Genomic DNA, 17,071 nt, shown 5'->3' with positions numbered 1-17,071 from the left:
AAAAAAAAAAAAGGATACTCTTGCTCTTGCTCTCACCTTCCTGCTCCCTCTCTTGCCCCTCCCCGCCCCTCCCTGTTCCTTCCCCCATCCTTCTCCACATGCTCATGGCCGGCCTCTGCTCCTCTGCTTCTCTACCCTCTCTCAGCCTTTCTCTGTCTCTACTACCCTCTTAACTCCCCTCCCCATGCCCCGAATAAACTTATACTAAAAAGAAAAAGGATGCTCTAATATGATTTTATATTTGTCTTAATTCTTCCTATATCTTCCAAATTTAGTAATTTTTCACTGTATGATTAAGTTTTCAGATAGAAAAGTAATGCATAGCTATCAGTATATATTAATACTCAATTTTTTCAAGTCAAATTGATATACCTGTTATAAATTCATAGGCTAGGCTAGATTAAGATTCCTAATTTTTTTTTTTTTCAGCAATGAAGTTGAAAGAATGATGGAAAGACATGAACGATTTAAACCAGAGATGTTTGCGGAATTGCTGCAAGCTGCAAATACAGCAGATGACTATCGGAAGTGTCCTGTAAGTGTAGTTGAAGAGCATTAGTGTACTTCTATGTTTATAAACTTGAAAATAGGCATTCAGAAATTATCATGTAAGTACTAATTGGACCTGTATAAAATTTATCTTTATTTAGTGATATTGGAGATGACTTTACATCACATAAGCTATTTATCTATCTTAGTGCTATTATTGTGAAAATTCTAACCTATGCTCACATCTATAGTCCTTGTTGCTTGGGAGATTAAGGCAAGATCATTTGAGGCCACAGATCTGTGACAAGCCTGGGCAACACAGAAGAATCACTATAAAAACCAAACAAAAATTTCTTAGCTTTGCAAAATTGTTCTTTTTTAAAAAAAATTGCTTTATATTTATGTATTTGTAAGTGTATCCTGAGTGTACATGGCGCCCATGAGATCCCAAGAGGGCATTCAGTCCTTGGGGACTGGAGTTACAGGTAATTGTAAACCACCATGTAGGTGTGAAGAATTTAACCTGGGTCCTTTAAGAGGAACAGGTCTTAACTGCTGAGGTAACTCTCCAGGCCACCCTACCCCCTTTTTTTATGAGGCAATCTTATTCCTACACTGCCTGGAACTCACTAAGTTTGACCAGGCTGGCTCAAACTTACAGAGATCAGCCTATGTCACTTTATTGAAAAATGTGAAGTCTATGCCTATTGGAGTCTTCCAGAGGTCTGAAATGTATCCCATGACTGCAGAGGGATTGTGTTGTTGTCATTGTTGCTTTGAGTAAATGTGACATACGTTTTTTTGTTGTTGTTGTTGTTGCATGATATTATAAATGACTTCAGTGATTCCTTTTTTTTTTTTTTTTTTTTTTTTCTTTTTTGGACAGAGTCTAATACCTGGCTGGCTCAGCCTTCCAAACACCACAACTAGCTGTTAACAACCTTAAGGGGTTTTTTGTTGGTTTGTTTCTTTTGTTTTTTTCTTTTTGTTGTTGTTTTCAGGATGAATATTTGTTTTAACACATCTAAAAATACCAAATGAGTTAAAATTAAGATCTTGCTTAATCAGTAAAGACAAACAGCTAATTAGAAGTCAATTTCTAATAAACTGAAAAAACAAATTTCAGATACACTTTGATTTTCATTGTATAATATAAAGTATATATAGTAACTAATAATTTAAAAGCTTGCCTCTTTTTGTTTGTTCTTCTGTAGAGTAACTGTGGCCAAAAAATAAAAATCCGCCGTGTTTTAATGAATTGCCCAGAGATTGTTACTATTGGATTAGTGTGGGACTCCGAGCACTCTGACTTGACTGAAGATGTTGTTCGAAGTCTAGCCACGCATCTCTACCTTCCTGGGGTATCACAGTTGCTTTCATTCAAATGTTAATATCATGATGGTTTTAGTTTTGTTCATCAGAACCTAAATCTTTTAAAGGAAATATTGATATCCAGATGTGCTTAGATGAAGATAATTTTGCCTAAATCAGACTAAGTAGAATACCTTTTTCCATAGACTAGAAATGACTTTCAGTCACAAACTAACCCATCTCTTGCCCTTTCAACCCGGAGTGATGACTGGTACTAATGAAGGTTACCACCTGATGGTTGTCACAGAAATGTGATAAATAGTAATCTAGAAAGGGTTTATTAAGGTTTAAACTTAATCTGTATATTGATCTCTCTGATACATGTGTGCTTTTAAAAGTTTAAACTTAATCTGTATATTGATCTCTGATACATGTGTGCTTTTAAAAGTTGATTGTTACTTTCTAAATTTACTTTGAGTTTGTTTTTGTTACAATTAAGAATAAAAAATTATACTTTAAGTGATATTTTAAAGTTTCTTCAAGTATGTTATCTAATCAAGAATATATAATTCATCTTACATTTGGAGTATAAGTAAAGTGTCAATTGTATGTTGCTAGAGAAACTTACTGTGCTAATGCATGGTGAATTCAGTTTGTGGAACCTAGAGGTTCTGAGGACTAAAAGTTGTCTGTCTACAGTTCCATATCAGTGGCACCTTCAGTAATAATATTGGATCAAGGCCAATCTGTAGGTGAAATATTTTCATATAATTTAGATGCCTGATTCATAGTTTCTCATTTTAAAGAGACAATAGTAAAATATACATTAATATTTTTAAATAGCTTTTTTATAGGGTTACTGATGAAAATGCCACAGACAGTGAACTGCACCTTGTTGGTATGATCTGTTACACCAGCCGACACTACTGCGCCTTTGCTTTTCACACCAAGAGCTCCAAGTGGGTGTTTTTTGATGATGCCCATGTCAAGGAGGTAAGACCTGCACTAACTGCAGTAATCATTGAGACTCTGTACACTATAGAAGTATATAACAATATATGCAGTACTGGCATAATTATTAGAATAGTGAATTAAAAGATAAGCTACTTTTAAATTTTTAAATTTTAGTTTATTTTAAAACTTAAGTTTTAATCTAGTTCAGTTTTAGAGTAATGAATTTTAGGGTAGGGACAAAATGAGGTACTGTTTTTCCAATTTGTGTATACGATAAGCAATTGGATATATGTTCTTTTGATAAATGATATTTGCTTTTTGAAACAGTATCTCACATTATAGACCATTCTAACCTAGAATTAATATGTAGCCCAAAATAGCCTTAAACTCCCGGCAGTCCTCCTAGCTCAGCTTCTTATGTGTTGGGATTGTAGGTGTAACACATTGTACCTGGCTTTAAAAATTACATGTTATTTGTTTGGTATGTGTGCTGCAGTGTGCGTGCGTGTGTGTCTACATGCGCGCGCGCGCGCGTGTGTGTGTGTGTGTGTGTGTGTGTGTGTGTGTGTGTGTGTGTGTGTGTGTACTCTGTAGGGGAGGTCAGGTCAGCTTACATGAACTGATCCTCTCCCCTTACCATGAAGGTTCCCTCATGAACACTGGACTGTGCTCTTGTCACAGATATTTTTACCCACCAGTTCATTGCTGACTTGGTGCTTGCCTTTGAAAAAACTATGGCTGGATTCTAGAATTTTTTTTTAATTAGTAGACGACCAAGGATCTGAGGTTTTAAAGTTGTAAAAGAGATTTAGACCTGACAGAGTTGAAAATGATTGATCTTATAAACACTTCTCAAAGTTCACTAGCTTTGAAAATTCTAATAGTAAGCTGATTTTAAAATTAGAAGTTCTTAGGTCATTACAAGCACGTGGTATGGGATTTTATGTACCTTTCATCATAACTTATAACAAAGGGCCATTTGTCAACACTGATTATTTTCATAGACATTTCTTAGATAGCATTCACTGAACATTTTTAGGCCATAAAAAATAAACACTGATAAATTGGGATCATCAAAACTTAATAAAACTTTTGCCCTTTAGTAGGACATTTAGAAGAATAAAATGCTAAGCTGGAGGCTAGGAGAAAATATTTGTTTGACATATGTACTGAAGTCTGTATCCAGAATGTACTTTTATGGTTTGACTTGTTTTTACCATAGGGATTGAATCTTAACAAGGCCTTTATATCCCAGGCAAATGGTTTGCCACCAAACTCTAGCCCCAGCCCTGTATTCAAAATATTAAAATATAAAATTTTACAACTTAACAATAACAAGATGACCAACTTTTCTTTAACAAATAAGACTTTGTCAAAGAAAGTATATAAATCTTCTCTGTTATTCTTTATATTATCACCTATTGAGAAATACAAAAACAGTTCATGGGAGGATCCCAGTATTTACCCATTATATTGACTAAACTCAGAAAGAATTACTTAAGACCATACCATGAATTAGCAAGGATAATGAGACTGAAGAATTGATCAGTCACTTGAGGAAACAGCCTGTCAGTGTTTGTTTTTAGTTTGAGAGTATATGTGTGTGTGTGTGTGTGTGTGTGTATAAGCCAACACTTCTGCTCTGCTGAAAACAAGTCATCATAAGACTTTGACCTGAATGTTCATTATAGCTTTTTTCCTAATAGATAAAACTAAAAGTAAAATCAAATAATCAGTAATAAGTGAATGGCTAGTCAGCCATATATGGCACAGCCCTACAATGTAATATATAATGCTTATTAATAAAAGGGATAAGGTATCAGTTAATGCATTAATTTTGATGAATCTCTTAGGCATTAAGTTGATGAAGCCATATTTAAGTGACTGTATACTATAACTCTGTCTATATGAAACTTAAAAAACTAAAAACAACTGTGTAGAAAGTAAATGCATGGTTTCCAGGTACAAGGAGGGAAGGTTTTAGAGCAAGGATTATGTACTGGCAAATCCTTGCTCTAACTGGATTCACGTGACTGATTCCACGTGAGGCCAGATCATTGTTTTGCATGTTAATCTACTTCAATAAAGCTGATAGAAAACATTTGGTACTTGTAAAAAAAGAAAAAAAAATCACTGCATTTAGATACCTAGTGCTTTGTTATGGAAAATTATGAAGATATTGAAGATACTCTTCTTTGACATTTTAGAGTTCATACTGGCTAACTATATAACAGAAATTGTCAAAATTTGGAGGAGTATCAGGTATTGATCATTTGAAGCTTTCCTTTCAGATTGGTTCATGTTTATGAGGTTGCCAAGTAAGGAGGTAACTAGAAGTCATGGAAAAGCTCAGGGTTCCAGTTACTAGAAAGAAAGCCTAAGGGGAGGGGCTTGTTTGGGTAATTTATAAACATTAAAATGTACTGAAATAAGCACTTTGAGTTTTGAGAAATATGCACACTTAAAATTGACTATAATCAACTACCTGTTTTTTAACATTGCTGGGCTTGCATGTAGGCAAGTGCTCTGTCATGCTGTCCTTGTTCTCTGTATAGAGAACATTTTCATCATCCTGTAAAGTTCTAGCATGCCTCTGGCTCACAGTCTTTCCACCCCATCTCAGGCCCATGACATGACATCACTGACCTCCTCTAGATTAGTTTTGCCCTTTCTCTCATTTACATAAAGGGTGGGTTCTTATAGCATTTACTATTCTGTCTCACCCCTTTCCCTAAGCAAAATGTTATTAAAATCCATCCATGCTGTTTGTATCAGTCCTTCATTTTTACCATGTTTCACTTAATAGCTGTACTACAAGTTTTTCATTAACATGTGGTGGTTTAAATAATCATTATGTGAATATTTTTCCATTGCTCTTAGATAATACCCAGAGTGGAATTTTTGAGTTACATGATAAATGTGTGTTAAATTTTACCAAGAATTGCCAGTTGATGATTATCACAGGTGTACTGATTTTGTTCCTACTAGTATTGTATGCGAATCCATCTTCCACACCCTACCCAGCATTCCACATAGGTAGTGTTAGTAATTCTAGCTCTTGTAATGCTGTATAAAATACCTTACTGTGATGCTTAAACATTTTCCTGGTTATAGCAGTTTGCACATTCTTTCCATGTGCTTATTGACAGTGCAATGTCAATATGGTGTGTGTGTGTGTGAAAGAGATATATATTTAAATATGAGGGGGGAGAGGGAGAAAGAGAGAGAGAGGTCTATTCAAATGTCCTACCAGTTTTTCAAATTGAAATATCTTATTAAGTTCTAGGACTTTTTTATTCTGCATACAAGTCTTTTATTATTTATATGTTGTTTACTTTGAGTTGCTTCTCGAGACAGTCTTGTTGTGTAGCACTGACTGGCCTGGCATTTAGACTGTAGATCATGCTGGCCTTAAGCTCTGAGAGATCCCCTGTGTTGGCCTCCTTGGTGCTGGGATTAAAGGTGTGTGCCACCACACCTGGCTGGCCACTTTCAATTTCTTAATGACATAGCTTCCCAAGAGCAAATGTTATTACTGAATTTGATGAATTTGACTTACAATTTGTTTTCTTCTGAGCTTGTTTAGTGAAGATTTTCTCTTTGCATTTTCTGCAAAGATGCTTTGAGGATGCTTCATTTGGGGGCTATGGGCAGGAGTTATTTTCTCTTTGGCTATCCAGCTTCCCAGCACCATTTGTTGAACAAATCCCTTTATATTTCTCTATTGAATTGCCTTGGACACTTTGTCAAAAGTCAGCCATCCATGTATATGAAAAGCTGTTTAAAATTTAGTGATTATTCTAGGCACTGTAGCTTACATCTATGTTTGACAAACTGAAATAAGGGGGATTTCCATGAGTTCAATAGGTTGACATGTGTATACAAATAAAATTAATAATTAAATCTTTGTATAGAAAGTATCATTTTTACCTGTTGTTTTTTTTTTTTACATTTGTGTATTGTGTGTATACGGGAAGAGGGAATGCACATGCTAAAGCATGCGTGTGAAGATGGAACATAGTCAGTGATGTCAGGTCTTGCCTTCTGCCACGTGGGTCCTGGGGATCAAACTCAGGCCATCAGGTTTAAGCAGCAGTCTTTATCCAATGAGCTATCTCATTGGACCGTCCTATCATTTTTTTTTAAATGAGAATCTAAAATTTGTATTTGGCTTAGTTATTAAAATTATTCATGATAATTAGACTGCTAGCCCCTGAAAGTCTTTGAAGTACTTTGAAATGTAAATTAATCCAGTTTCTGCCTATTAATATTACACACTTCAGGAATTGGTTTATGTTTATTTATTGTGATTTTTCTTTTAAAGATTGGAACCAGATGGAAAGATGTGGTCTCCAAGTGCATACGATGCCACTTACAGCCACTTTTGCTGTTTTATGCAAACCCAGATGGTACAGCAGTCTCTACTGAGGATGCACTCAGGCAGGTTGTCCACTGGTCACATTATAAATCACTTGAAGAAAATATGGGTAATTCCTTTTAAAAAGTTGTTTGGGTTTTTTTTTTTTTTTGGTATTTTTCATTTATTATAATCAACTACTGAATATAAGATATATGTTGAGAAAATTTAAAAATTGAGTTTCAGTCAAATGAAGTTTAGGATAATTTTACTATATTTTGTTGATCTTTTCAAAGAAACATTTCCCTGCCAATAGCCTCAGAAATACTGTTAGGAATCCCCAGTGTGGTCAGTGTGGTCAGTGTGGTGCACCCGAAAACAGAAGAGGCTGTGGGAAGCTCCTTCTGTCAGTGAATTTTAAGATTGTAAATGTGTAGTAACCAGAAAAGTCTGAAGCAGCAAAACGATGTTGGATGCATTACAAAGCGAATAAAGCCCTGAGTGACATCAGCCCCTTAAGTATTAACTTATTTTGTCTAGGGTGTTAAAAATGTCTGAAAATTACTTAAATATCTTTCCTTCTAATGAGAAAGAAAGAAATGATGTGATTTTAACTATCTTTTTAAGGATGTGGAAAGCCTATCATTTATAAATCAGATAATTCAAAGGAAAATGGATTTGGTGATCAGACGAAACAGAAAGAAAATCACAAATTTCAAACTGATATTTCCTCATTTAATCGGAGCCAAATGCAGACAAGTGGAAGGAGAGCACCAGGTACGCTTTCACGCTGTCCAGTGGGCAGTGTTTGTAAACAATTGAGCAGTCTTTCTCAGTTCCTGGACCTGCAGTGCCTGGGGAGAACTGAACAGAAAGGCTAAGCTGCTTGCCTTGCACACGAAGAGACAAGGCTGGGTAGATTTGTGTCTTTTTGTGAATGCATTTCTCAGAGTTATGATTCTACTGACCTACTTGAGATTGTCTGTGCAATGGAACAAGACAGCATGAATTCACACAAGTTTTGTAAACTTCGGCTAGCTTGCAATTACCGTAGGCTTTATATCTAGTACACGAGCTGGAGATAAGTTATGACACTCACCTCAGAGACTTCGAGAAATAAGAATACTTAGAGCACAGCAGCTTCCATCCTTTTTCTTTACAGGTGCTCTAGGGACTATAGAAAATGTGTCTAAAGAAAGTATGGGTCTCCAATGTCAAGAAAAATCGTGCTGAGCATTAGTTAAACATAAAAATGAGTTCATTGTGTTCTTTCTTTTTTTTTTAAGTTAACATTTATCTGTGTGTGTGTGTGTCTGTCTGTCTGTCTGTCTGTCTGTCTGTGTCTGTGTGAAAGTGAGAGGACAACTTTGGGGGTTGTTTTTTCTTTCTATTGTCTCAGGGATTGGATTCAGGGTAGCAGGCCCCTCCCCACTGAGCCATTTCAGTAGTCCATAGCTTTTTTAAGTATAGATTTTTTTTTTCTATTAGTTCAAGATTTACTTTTGTTGAACAACTTGAAAAGTAATGTATTTCATTATAAGACTGTTTTCTTTTACAGTTAAGTTAAGCCATGATCAAAGAGAAAAGATAAAAGACATTTCCAGAGAATGTGCTCTGAAAGCCATTGAACAGAAAAATGCACTTTCTTCTCTATGGAAAGATTTAGAAAAGGGACAGAGGAAAGATACGGGCCGACACAGGGGTAAGTTAAGTACTTAGAGCATTAACTTTAAAAGAACTGGTAAAAATCCTATTTTAAAATGGAGTTTTCTAGTATACTGTGTATATTTACATGTTACATTTTAGATATTTACATGTTTTTAGTATGATTTCTTGAATGTCTTTATATTAAATGTAAACATGAAAATTTTTTCCAGTTCTTATTTAATTGTAATTTTGAAATATAACTCAGTTACTATTCTGTTGCTGTGAAGAGACACCATTACCAGGGCTACTCTTGTCAAACAAAGCATCAAGATTTGCTTGTAGTTTCAGTCGGTTGATCCATGATTATCATAGCAGGAAGCATACAGGCATGGTGCTGAAGCAGTAGATGAGAGCTTTACGTCCTGATCCACAGGCAGCAGAGGGACAGAAACTGGGCCTGGTGTGGACATCTGAAACCTCAAAGCCCATTCACAGTATACACCTCCTCTAACAAGGACACGCCTCCTAATCCTTCCCAGGCTGTTCCACTAATTGGCCACCAGGCATTCAAACATACAAGCCTATGGGTGCCATTCTCACAAAAACAACCACAAGATACTAGTGTTCATATTTTCATGTTTTACTTCTACTTATGTTACTTAAATACAGTTCACTCATTTAGCACAGTAAACTAAGCAGGAAGGTCATGGGGAATAACTCATTCGTAGAACATCTGCCACAAGCATGTTTGAGGCTTTGTAACTGATCCTCAGTGCTGAAAAGACAAAGGAAAGTTACAAAAGCATTCTCACTGCTCATACTTCTGCTTGTCATTAATGTGGTAGCTTTCAGTGCATTATAAATATAACCTTTTTTTATTTTATGGTGTTTTTATGAATATAACAACTTTTCCACTATATTTTAAATGCTGAGTTCCGAGGTTTGCTACAGTGATATCCTGTCATGTACACCGTTGTATATATTTTGGTGTGTAGGTGTGACATGACATTCCTGAGATGACACTGCTTCAGGATGTATTTGTACCTGGTTTGAACAGGTGCCCTCTGCTGTCCTTGTGGAAGACTTGATAGCACCTTACAACCCAAGTGACAGTGTGTCTCATTCTTGAGCTTAGTTTGAAAATCTTTAGCAATATGGGGAATATATTTATGATTTTTGTTAATTATAAGTGAGCCAAATTCTTAATTCTTTTATAAAAGAAACCCCTTTTATGATCTACTTTATAAGTCTTTTTAAAGCCCAGTTAATTTTATATCTCTTATTTATAAGTAAACAATCAAGCATTGTTTTTATGTAGTTGGTTGGGTTTTTGATACAAGATCTTACTATAGCCAAGGCTGGCTTCCAACTCATGATCTTCTTGCTTGATTGTCTTAGCATCCCAAGTGCTGATATGACAGGTATGCACCACTACACCTAACTTGAGATAATGCACCTTTTAATCCTAAATCAGTTTGTGATGTATTTTAATTTTTATTATTTTCATGTGTGTCTTATGTACTGTTATTATTTTATTTTAAGATTTGGTTGATGAAGACTTGGCATCTTTCAAGTCCGGATCACCTCCTGCTTCGGATGGCTTTAGACAACAAGGGAATCCCCATCTCTACCACAGCCAAGGCAAAGGACCTTGTAAACATGACCGAGCTACCCATGAGAGTTACACTTCTGGAAAAGTGATAAGTTCAGGCAGATCCCAGAATCCTCTTGTTCCTGGAGAGAAAACAACAGGCAAAGCTAAGAGTGACACTGGCACTGGATATGATACAGACAGCAGCCAAGATTCAAGGGACAGAGGAAGCAGCTGCAGTAGTAAGACTAAGAGCCGCCACCGTGGCTGGAAACCCATGAGAGAAACATTAAACGTCGATAGTGTTTTTAGTGAACGTGAGAAGAGGCAGCACAGTCCCAGACAGAAGTCGGATATTGGTAGTAGGCCTAAGTGTAGCAAGGATCAGAGTTGTAATAACTGGCCAAAAGCAAACCCAAAGCAGAAAGGCTTAATGACTATATATGAAGATGAAATGAAGCAAGAAGCAGGAAGCACAAGTTCCCTTGAAACTAATGGAAAAGGAGCAGAGAAAAATACAGGCACTGCAGCGAGCAGAGGTCCTGGTACCAGCTGGCAGATGCAAAGGACAGAGTCTGGGTATGAGAGCAGCGATCATGTCAGTAACGGGTCTGCCAGCTTGGACTCTCCTGGTGTGGAGGGAAGTGGGACAGTCATGGATGTCGGTGGTGGTAAAGCCTTCAGGTACTACATAACAGTTTCTCCCTCGTTATTCATATGGGGGGGTGGGTGGGAGACCTGAAGAAGTCAGTGGGTCCCTTGGAGCTGGAGTTACAGACTGTTTATGACCCTCATATGGGTGCTGGTCCTCTGGAAGAGCAAGAAGTACTTTTAACTGCCCTGCCATCTCTCAGACCCGTCTTCTTTTTTAAAATGTTTTTCTGCTTTGAAGCTGTTATGTAAATATTGGACTGAACTTAGGCAAATGAGACTTAATGCTTTCTTAAACAGCATTCGTTTGCTCACGCTAGGTGAGCAGTCTGCCTCCAAGCCGCATCCTCCGTGCTCACCACTTATTCTCACTAATTATTGAAGTAATTACAGGTGTGGGTTCAGTGAATTGTTAGGGAGACATGAAATTAGAGTGAAGAGAAAGACCTAGTATATTACAGCTTGAGATTTAATATTTTTTTTTATTTTTTTAGATTTATTTTATTTATTTTATGTGTATGAGTACACTGTAGCTGTACAGATGGCCGTAAGCCATCATGTGTATGTCTGCTGGGAATTGAACTCAGGACCTCTGCCAGCCCCACTTGCTCCAGCATAATTCACTGTAGCTGTCTTCAGACGCACCAGAAGAGGGTGTCAGATCTCATTATGGGTGGTTGTGAGCCACTTTGTGGTTGCTGGGATCCGAACTCAGGACCTTCAGAAGAGTAGTCAGTGCTCTTACCCGCTGGGCCATCTCGCCAGCCTGAGATTTCATATTTTCAATTTACATAGTTATTCCCTAACTCCAAAATAGTGACTGTCTGGTTTTAGGAAGCTTGAAAAACACAGATGTACAGCCATTATTTTCATTATTATTGATTTGATTTTTAAAAATAAATTTATTTGTTTTTTGTGTATGGGTGTTGGCTTGTATCTCTGGCACCACATCTATGCCTGGTGCCTACTCAGGCCAGAAGAGGGTATTGACCCTTGTGAGTGACAGACACTTGTAAGCTGCCATGTGGTTGCTGGAAATTGAACTCAGGTCCTCTGGAAGAACAGCCCCTGCTCTTGACCACTGCTGAGACAGCTCTCCAATCCTTAACTGTTCATTGTTTGCAACAGGCTTTAAAGTGTTGACTTAAATTGGTATCTTAGTTTTAAGGTGATTGTTGAATTCTTCCGTATATACATACATAAAATAAATTATCATCTCTGACATTTGTATCTCAAAACTGGAGTTGTTTCTGTTATTACAAACCAGTTCCATGGAAGGAAATATAAAAAATTTTAACCAAATAAGTTTGTGATCAGTTAATTAATTCTGAATACATAATTGTATTACTGATGTTAGCAACAGTGCATTTGGATTTCTCTGTCATCTCTCAAACATGCTTGATCTCGGTGTAATGTCTGATTTTTTAATATAACTCTACTACTCTTTTCTGTTTTTAATTTTTCAAAAGCATACATAATTTGACTTAGTGCTTGACATTGATTCATTTTAAAAAATCAGATTTACAAGAATCAGCTGCTTATGCTCTATTAAAATAATTGACTCCATAAAGAATTAAAGGAACTCTTTCCTAGTGTTATAAATTTCATGATACTTCTTGAATTGTAGTAGCACACATATTAAAGACATAAACTTGCATTTTAATTATTGGGCAAATTAATTTGACTTACAAAGCAGTTTCCTGTCATAAGAAGAGTGTAACTACATTCAAATGTTATAAGCTAGAAATTAAATAGTATATATTAAGGCATGTCACTAATTGTAGCACTTCAGAGGCAAAGACAGGAGGATTTTGGATTGTATGTCACCTTGAACTATAAAAGAAAGCAAAAGAACAAAAAGTGTATGCTAAGTCCTTACAGCAGCACATAAGAACATTTTAACAAGTGTATTTCTTCTTAGAATAAACTAACATAATCCACAAAACTGATATGCTTGGTGTGTGTGTTTTATTTTTCAGTGAACATATTAAGATGAACAGCCAAAATATGGACAGTATGGAGTGTATATCTCATCAGAGCAAAGACTGCCCAGAAGGTAGAAATTGCACTTAAATATGCTTTGATGGTTGTTGTAAAAAATGAATTACAGTAATTTATTGCTTGCTGTTTTGATATAACTTCTGTCTTGTTCAGTGTTTCTAATGCTGTGATGAAACACCATGACCAGAGCAACTTGGGGAGAAAAGGGTTTATTTAACTTAAACTTCTGTATCACTGTTCATCATCAAAAGAAGTCAGGACAGGAACTCAAACGTGGCAGGAACCTGGAGGCCTGAGCTCATGCAGAGGTCAAGGAGGGTGCTGCTTGCTCCTTCCCTGTGCCTGCTCAGACAGCTTTAGTACAGATCCCAGGGCCACCAGCCCAGGAATGGCACCACCCACAATGTGCTGGGCCCTCCCCCATCAATCACTAAATACAGTACAGGCCTGCCTACAACCTGATCTTATGGCGGCCTCTTCTTAATTGAGGCTCTCTCTTCTCATCTCAGATGACTTTAGCCTGTGCCACGTTGACATAAGATTATCCAGAACCCCTTAGAAAGCCCTATCTGGCCAAAATAATTGTGACTTCCGCCAGGTGATTTGTGCTTGAAATAAGACACAAGGATTGTATGTCAACAGCTATCCAACAGAGGAAGACAAACAAATGGATAAATGCAAATAGCATTTTAAATAACCTTATAATATCAAATGCATTTTCTTTATTTACATTTCAAATGTTATCTCCTTTCCCAGTTTCCCTTGGATGGGGCCGGGGGAGGGAAAAAAAACCTGTTTCCTCTGCCCTCCTCCTGCTCACCAACCACCCTCTCCCACTTCCTAGCCCTGGAATTCCCCTACACTGGGGCATAGAACCTTCACAGGACCAAGGGCCTCTCCTCCCATTGATGACCAAGTTGGCCATTCTCTGCTATACATATGCTGCTAACCATGTGTACTCTTTGGTTGATGGTTTAGTCCCTGGGAGCTCTGAGGGTACTAGTTAGTTAATATTGTTGTTCGTCCTAAGAGGCTGCAAACCCTTCAGCTCCTTGGGTCCTGTCTCTAGCTCCTTCATTGGGGACCCTGTGCTCAGTCCAATGGATGGCTGTGAGTCTCTACTTCTGTATTAGTCGGTGTCTTAGTCAGGGTTTCTATTCCTGCACAAACATCATGACCAAGAACCAAGTTGGGGAGGAAAGGGTTTATTGAGCTTACTTCCACATGACTGTTGATCACCAGAGGAAGTCAGGCCTGGAACTCAAGCAGGTCAGAAAGCAGGAGCTGATGCAGAGGCCATGGAGTGATGTTCCTTGCTGGCTTGCTTCTCCTGGCTTGCTCAGCCTGTTCTCTTATAGAGCCCAAGACCTCCAGCCCAGGGATGGCACCACCCACAAGGGGCAATTGAGAAAATGCCCCACAGCTGGATCTCATGGAGGCACTTCCCCAACTGAAGCTCCCTTTTGTGATAACTCCAGCTTGTGTCAAGTTGACACACAAAACTAGCCAGTACAGTCGGGTACTGTCAGAGCCTCTCAGGAGACAGCTATATCAGGCTCTTGTTAGGCAGCACTTGCTGGCATCCACAATAGTGTCTGGGTTTGATGATAGAATATAGGAAGGATTCCCAGGTGGAGCAGTCTCTGGATTGTCTTTTCTTCAGTCTCTGCTCCATAGTTTGTCTCTGCAATTCCTTCCATGGGTATTTTGTTCCCCCTTCTAAGAAGGAACGAAGTATCCACACTTTGTTGTTTGTGGATTGTATCTTGGGTATTCCGAGCTTCTGGGCTAATATCCACTTATCAGAGAGTGCATACCATGTGTGTTCTTTTGTGACTGGGTTACCTCACTCAGGATGTTATTTTCTAGTTCCATCCATTTGCCTAAGAATTTCTTAACTTCATTGTTTTTTGTTTTTTTGTTTTTGTTTTGTTTTTTGAGACAGGGTTTGTCTGTAAAGCTCTGGCTGTCCTGGAGCTCACTCTGTAGACTAGGCTGGCCTCGAACTCAGAAATCCACCTGCTTCTGCCTCCCAAGTGCTGGGATAACTTCATTGTTTTTTAATAGCTGAGTAGTACTCCATTGTGTAGATGTACCACTCCATTCCTCTGTTGAGGGACATCTGGGTTGTTTCCAGTTTCTGGCTATTATAAATAAGGCTGCTATGAAAATAGTGGAGCATGTCTCCTTATTACATGTTGGAGCATCTTCTGAGTATATGCCCAGGAGTGGTATAGCTGGGTCCTCTGGTAGTACTATGTCCAATTTCCTGAGGAACTGCTAAACTGATTTCCAGAGTAGTTGTACCAGCTTGCAATCACACCAGCAATGAAGGAGTGTTCCTCTTTCTCCACAACCTCGCCAGCATCTGCTGTCAGCTGAGTTTTTGATCTTAGCCATTCTGACTGGTATGAGGTGGAATCTCAGGTTGTTAGGTTGTTTATTTGAGATATTTCTGATTATTTATTTATTTTATTTCATTTATTTATTTTTTTTGGCTTTTCAAGACAGGGTTTCTCTGTGTAGCCCTGGCTGTCCTGGAACTCACTCTGTAGACCAGGCTGGCCTCTAACTCAGAAATCCACCTGCCTCTGCCTCCCAAGTGCTGGGATTAAGGCGTGCACCACTACTGCCCAGCTATTTCTGATTTTTGTAATATAGGTACTTAGAGCTATAAACCTTCCAGTTAGGACTATCATGTATCCCATGGCCTTGTATATTGTATCTTAAGAGTCTTCATTTTTTTATTCAGTTCTAGGAATTTTTACAGTTTTCTTGATTTCTTCAATGTTCCATTCATTCAGTATTGTGCTGTTATTTTTCATGAATTTGTATATTTTCTATAATTTCTCTTGCTATAGATATGTAGTCTTATTACATTGTGATCTCAGATAAAACAAATGAAATTACTTTACCTTTTCTGTATTTATTAAGGCTTGCTTCATGTCCTAGTTTTTAATTTCATTTTGGAGAAAGTGTGATGGATATCTGAGAAGAATTTGTGTTCTGTAGAGTTGGTGGGATATTCTGAAGTGTGTCTTTGTTCATTTGATATGTGGTGTGGCTTTATTTCAGTGTTCCTCTGGTTTTCATCTCATGAACGTAATGGTGAAAGTCGGAAGTAGTGAAGTCACCAACTGTTTCTGTAGGATAAATTTGTGTTTTTATATAAAGTAGTGTAAGTTTTATGAAATTGGGTGATCCTGTGTTTGTTGCGTATATTTCGAATCGTAATATCCTTGTTGGGTTGTTGCTTTACAGATTTTGAAGTATCTGTCTTTATCTCTTCTGACTAGATTTAATTCTGAAGTCCATTTTTGTAGGTATTAGACTAGGGATGTCTGCTTTTTTTCGGTCCCATTTGTTTGTAAAGTCTTCCACCCTTTCACCCTAAGACAGTGTCTATCTTTGATGGCAAAGATATGTTTCTTAGAAGCAGCAAAAGGAAAGATTCTGTTTTCTAATCCAGTCTGCTAGATTCTCTCTTTGCCTAGGACATTAAGACAGTTAATACTGAAAAGTGTATATTGATTCTTTCCATTCTGTTGATTTTGTAGGGTTTTTTGGTTTGTTGGGTTGGTTGCTTCGATTTTTTTTGTTTTGGTTTGGTTTTGGTTTTTGTCGTTTTGTCTAACTATTGTCTTTCTTTGACTATGTTTCTGTAAGACTTTTATCTTTCCTTTCTGTCTGAAAAATTCCTTGAAATAGCTTCAAAGTAGCTTCTATAGAGCTAGTTATTTGGTCATAAATTTCTTTGGCTTGCCTTTGTAATGCTAAATTTTCCTTTCTCCTTCATTTAGGATAGATAGCGTTGCTGGGTATATTAAGCTGGTTTGGCAGTTTTTAAGAATTTTTTGGTGGTTTTTAAGAATTTGAGTTACATATTTCTCTAAGTCCTCAGGCTTTTAAGGTTTCCACTGAGAAGTCAGCAATTATTTCAATGCATTTGCCTTAATATATAACTTGGTCCTTTTTGCATGCAGCTTTTAATGTGCTTTCTTTTTTCTTTTTTTCAAGACAGGGTTTCTCTGTATAGCCCTGGCTGTCCTGGAACTCACTCTGTAGACCAG

General features: G+C 37.4%; 1 protein-coding gene across 3 annotated transcripts in view; it reads left to right on the top strand.

Annotated features, from left to right (window-relative positions):
- The window catches only part of Usp53 (ubiquitin specific peptidase 53), a 58,423-nt gene that overhangs the window by 27,847 nt on the left and 13,505 nt on the right, over positions 1-17,071 (top strand). For all 3 annotated transcript variants that reach the window (XM_031375342.1, XM_031375343.1, XM_031375344.1), the window contains 8 exons: positions 430-535; positions 1,704-1,850; positions 2,644-2,793; positions 7,079-7,241; positions 7,739-7,888; positions 8,670-8,813; positions 10,301-11,033; positions 12,980-13,056. In XM_031375342.1, coding sequence (XP_031231202.1) covers positions 430-535; positions 1,704-1,850; positions 2,644-2,793; positions 7,079-7,241; positions 7,739-7,888; positions 8,670-8,813; positions 10,301-11,033; positions 12,980-13,056 — 1,670 coding nt within the window. The remainder of the gene's footprint in view (positions 1-429; positions 536-1,703; positions 1,851-2,643; positions 2,794-7,078; positions 7,242-7,738; positions 7,889-8,669; positions 8,814-10,300; positions 11,034-12,979; positions 13,057-17,071) is intronic.

Source organism: Mastomys coucha, unplaced genomic scaffold (assembly GCF_008632895.1).
Source record: "Mastomys coucha isolate ucsf_1 unplaced genomic scaffold, UCSF_Mcou_1 pScaffold16, whole genome shotgun sequence".
Lineage (NCBI taxonomy): Eukaryota > Metazoa > Chordata > Mammalia > Rodentia > Muridae > Mastomys > Mastomys coucha.
The sequence above is the reverse complement of the archived record's forward strand: the minus strand, read 5'-3'. Positions and strand labels throughout refer to the sequence as shown.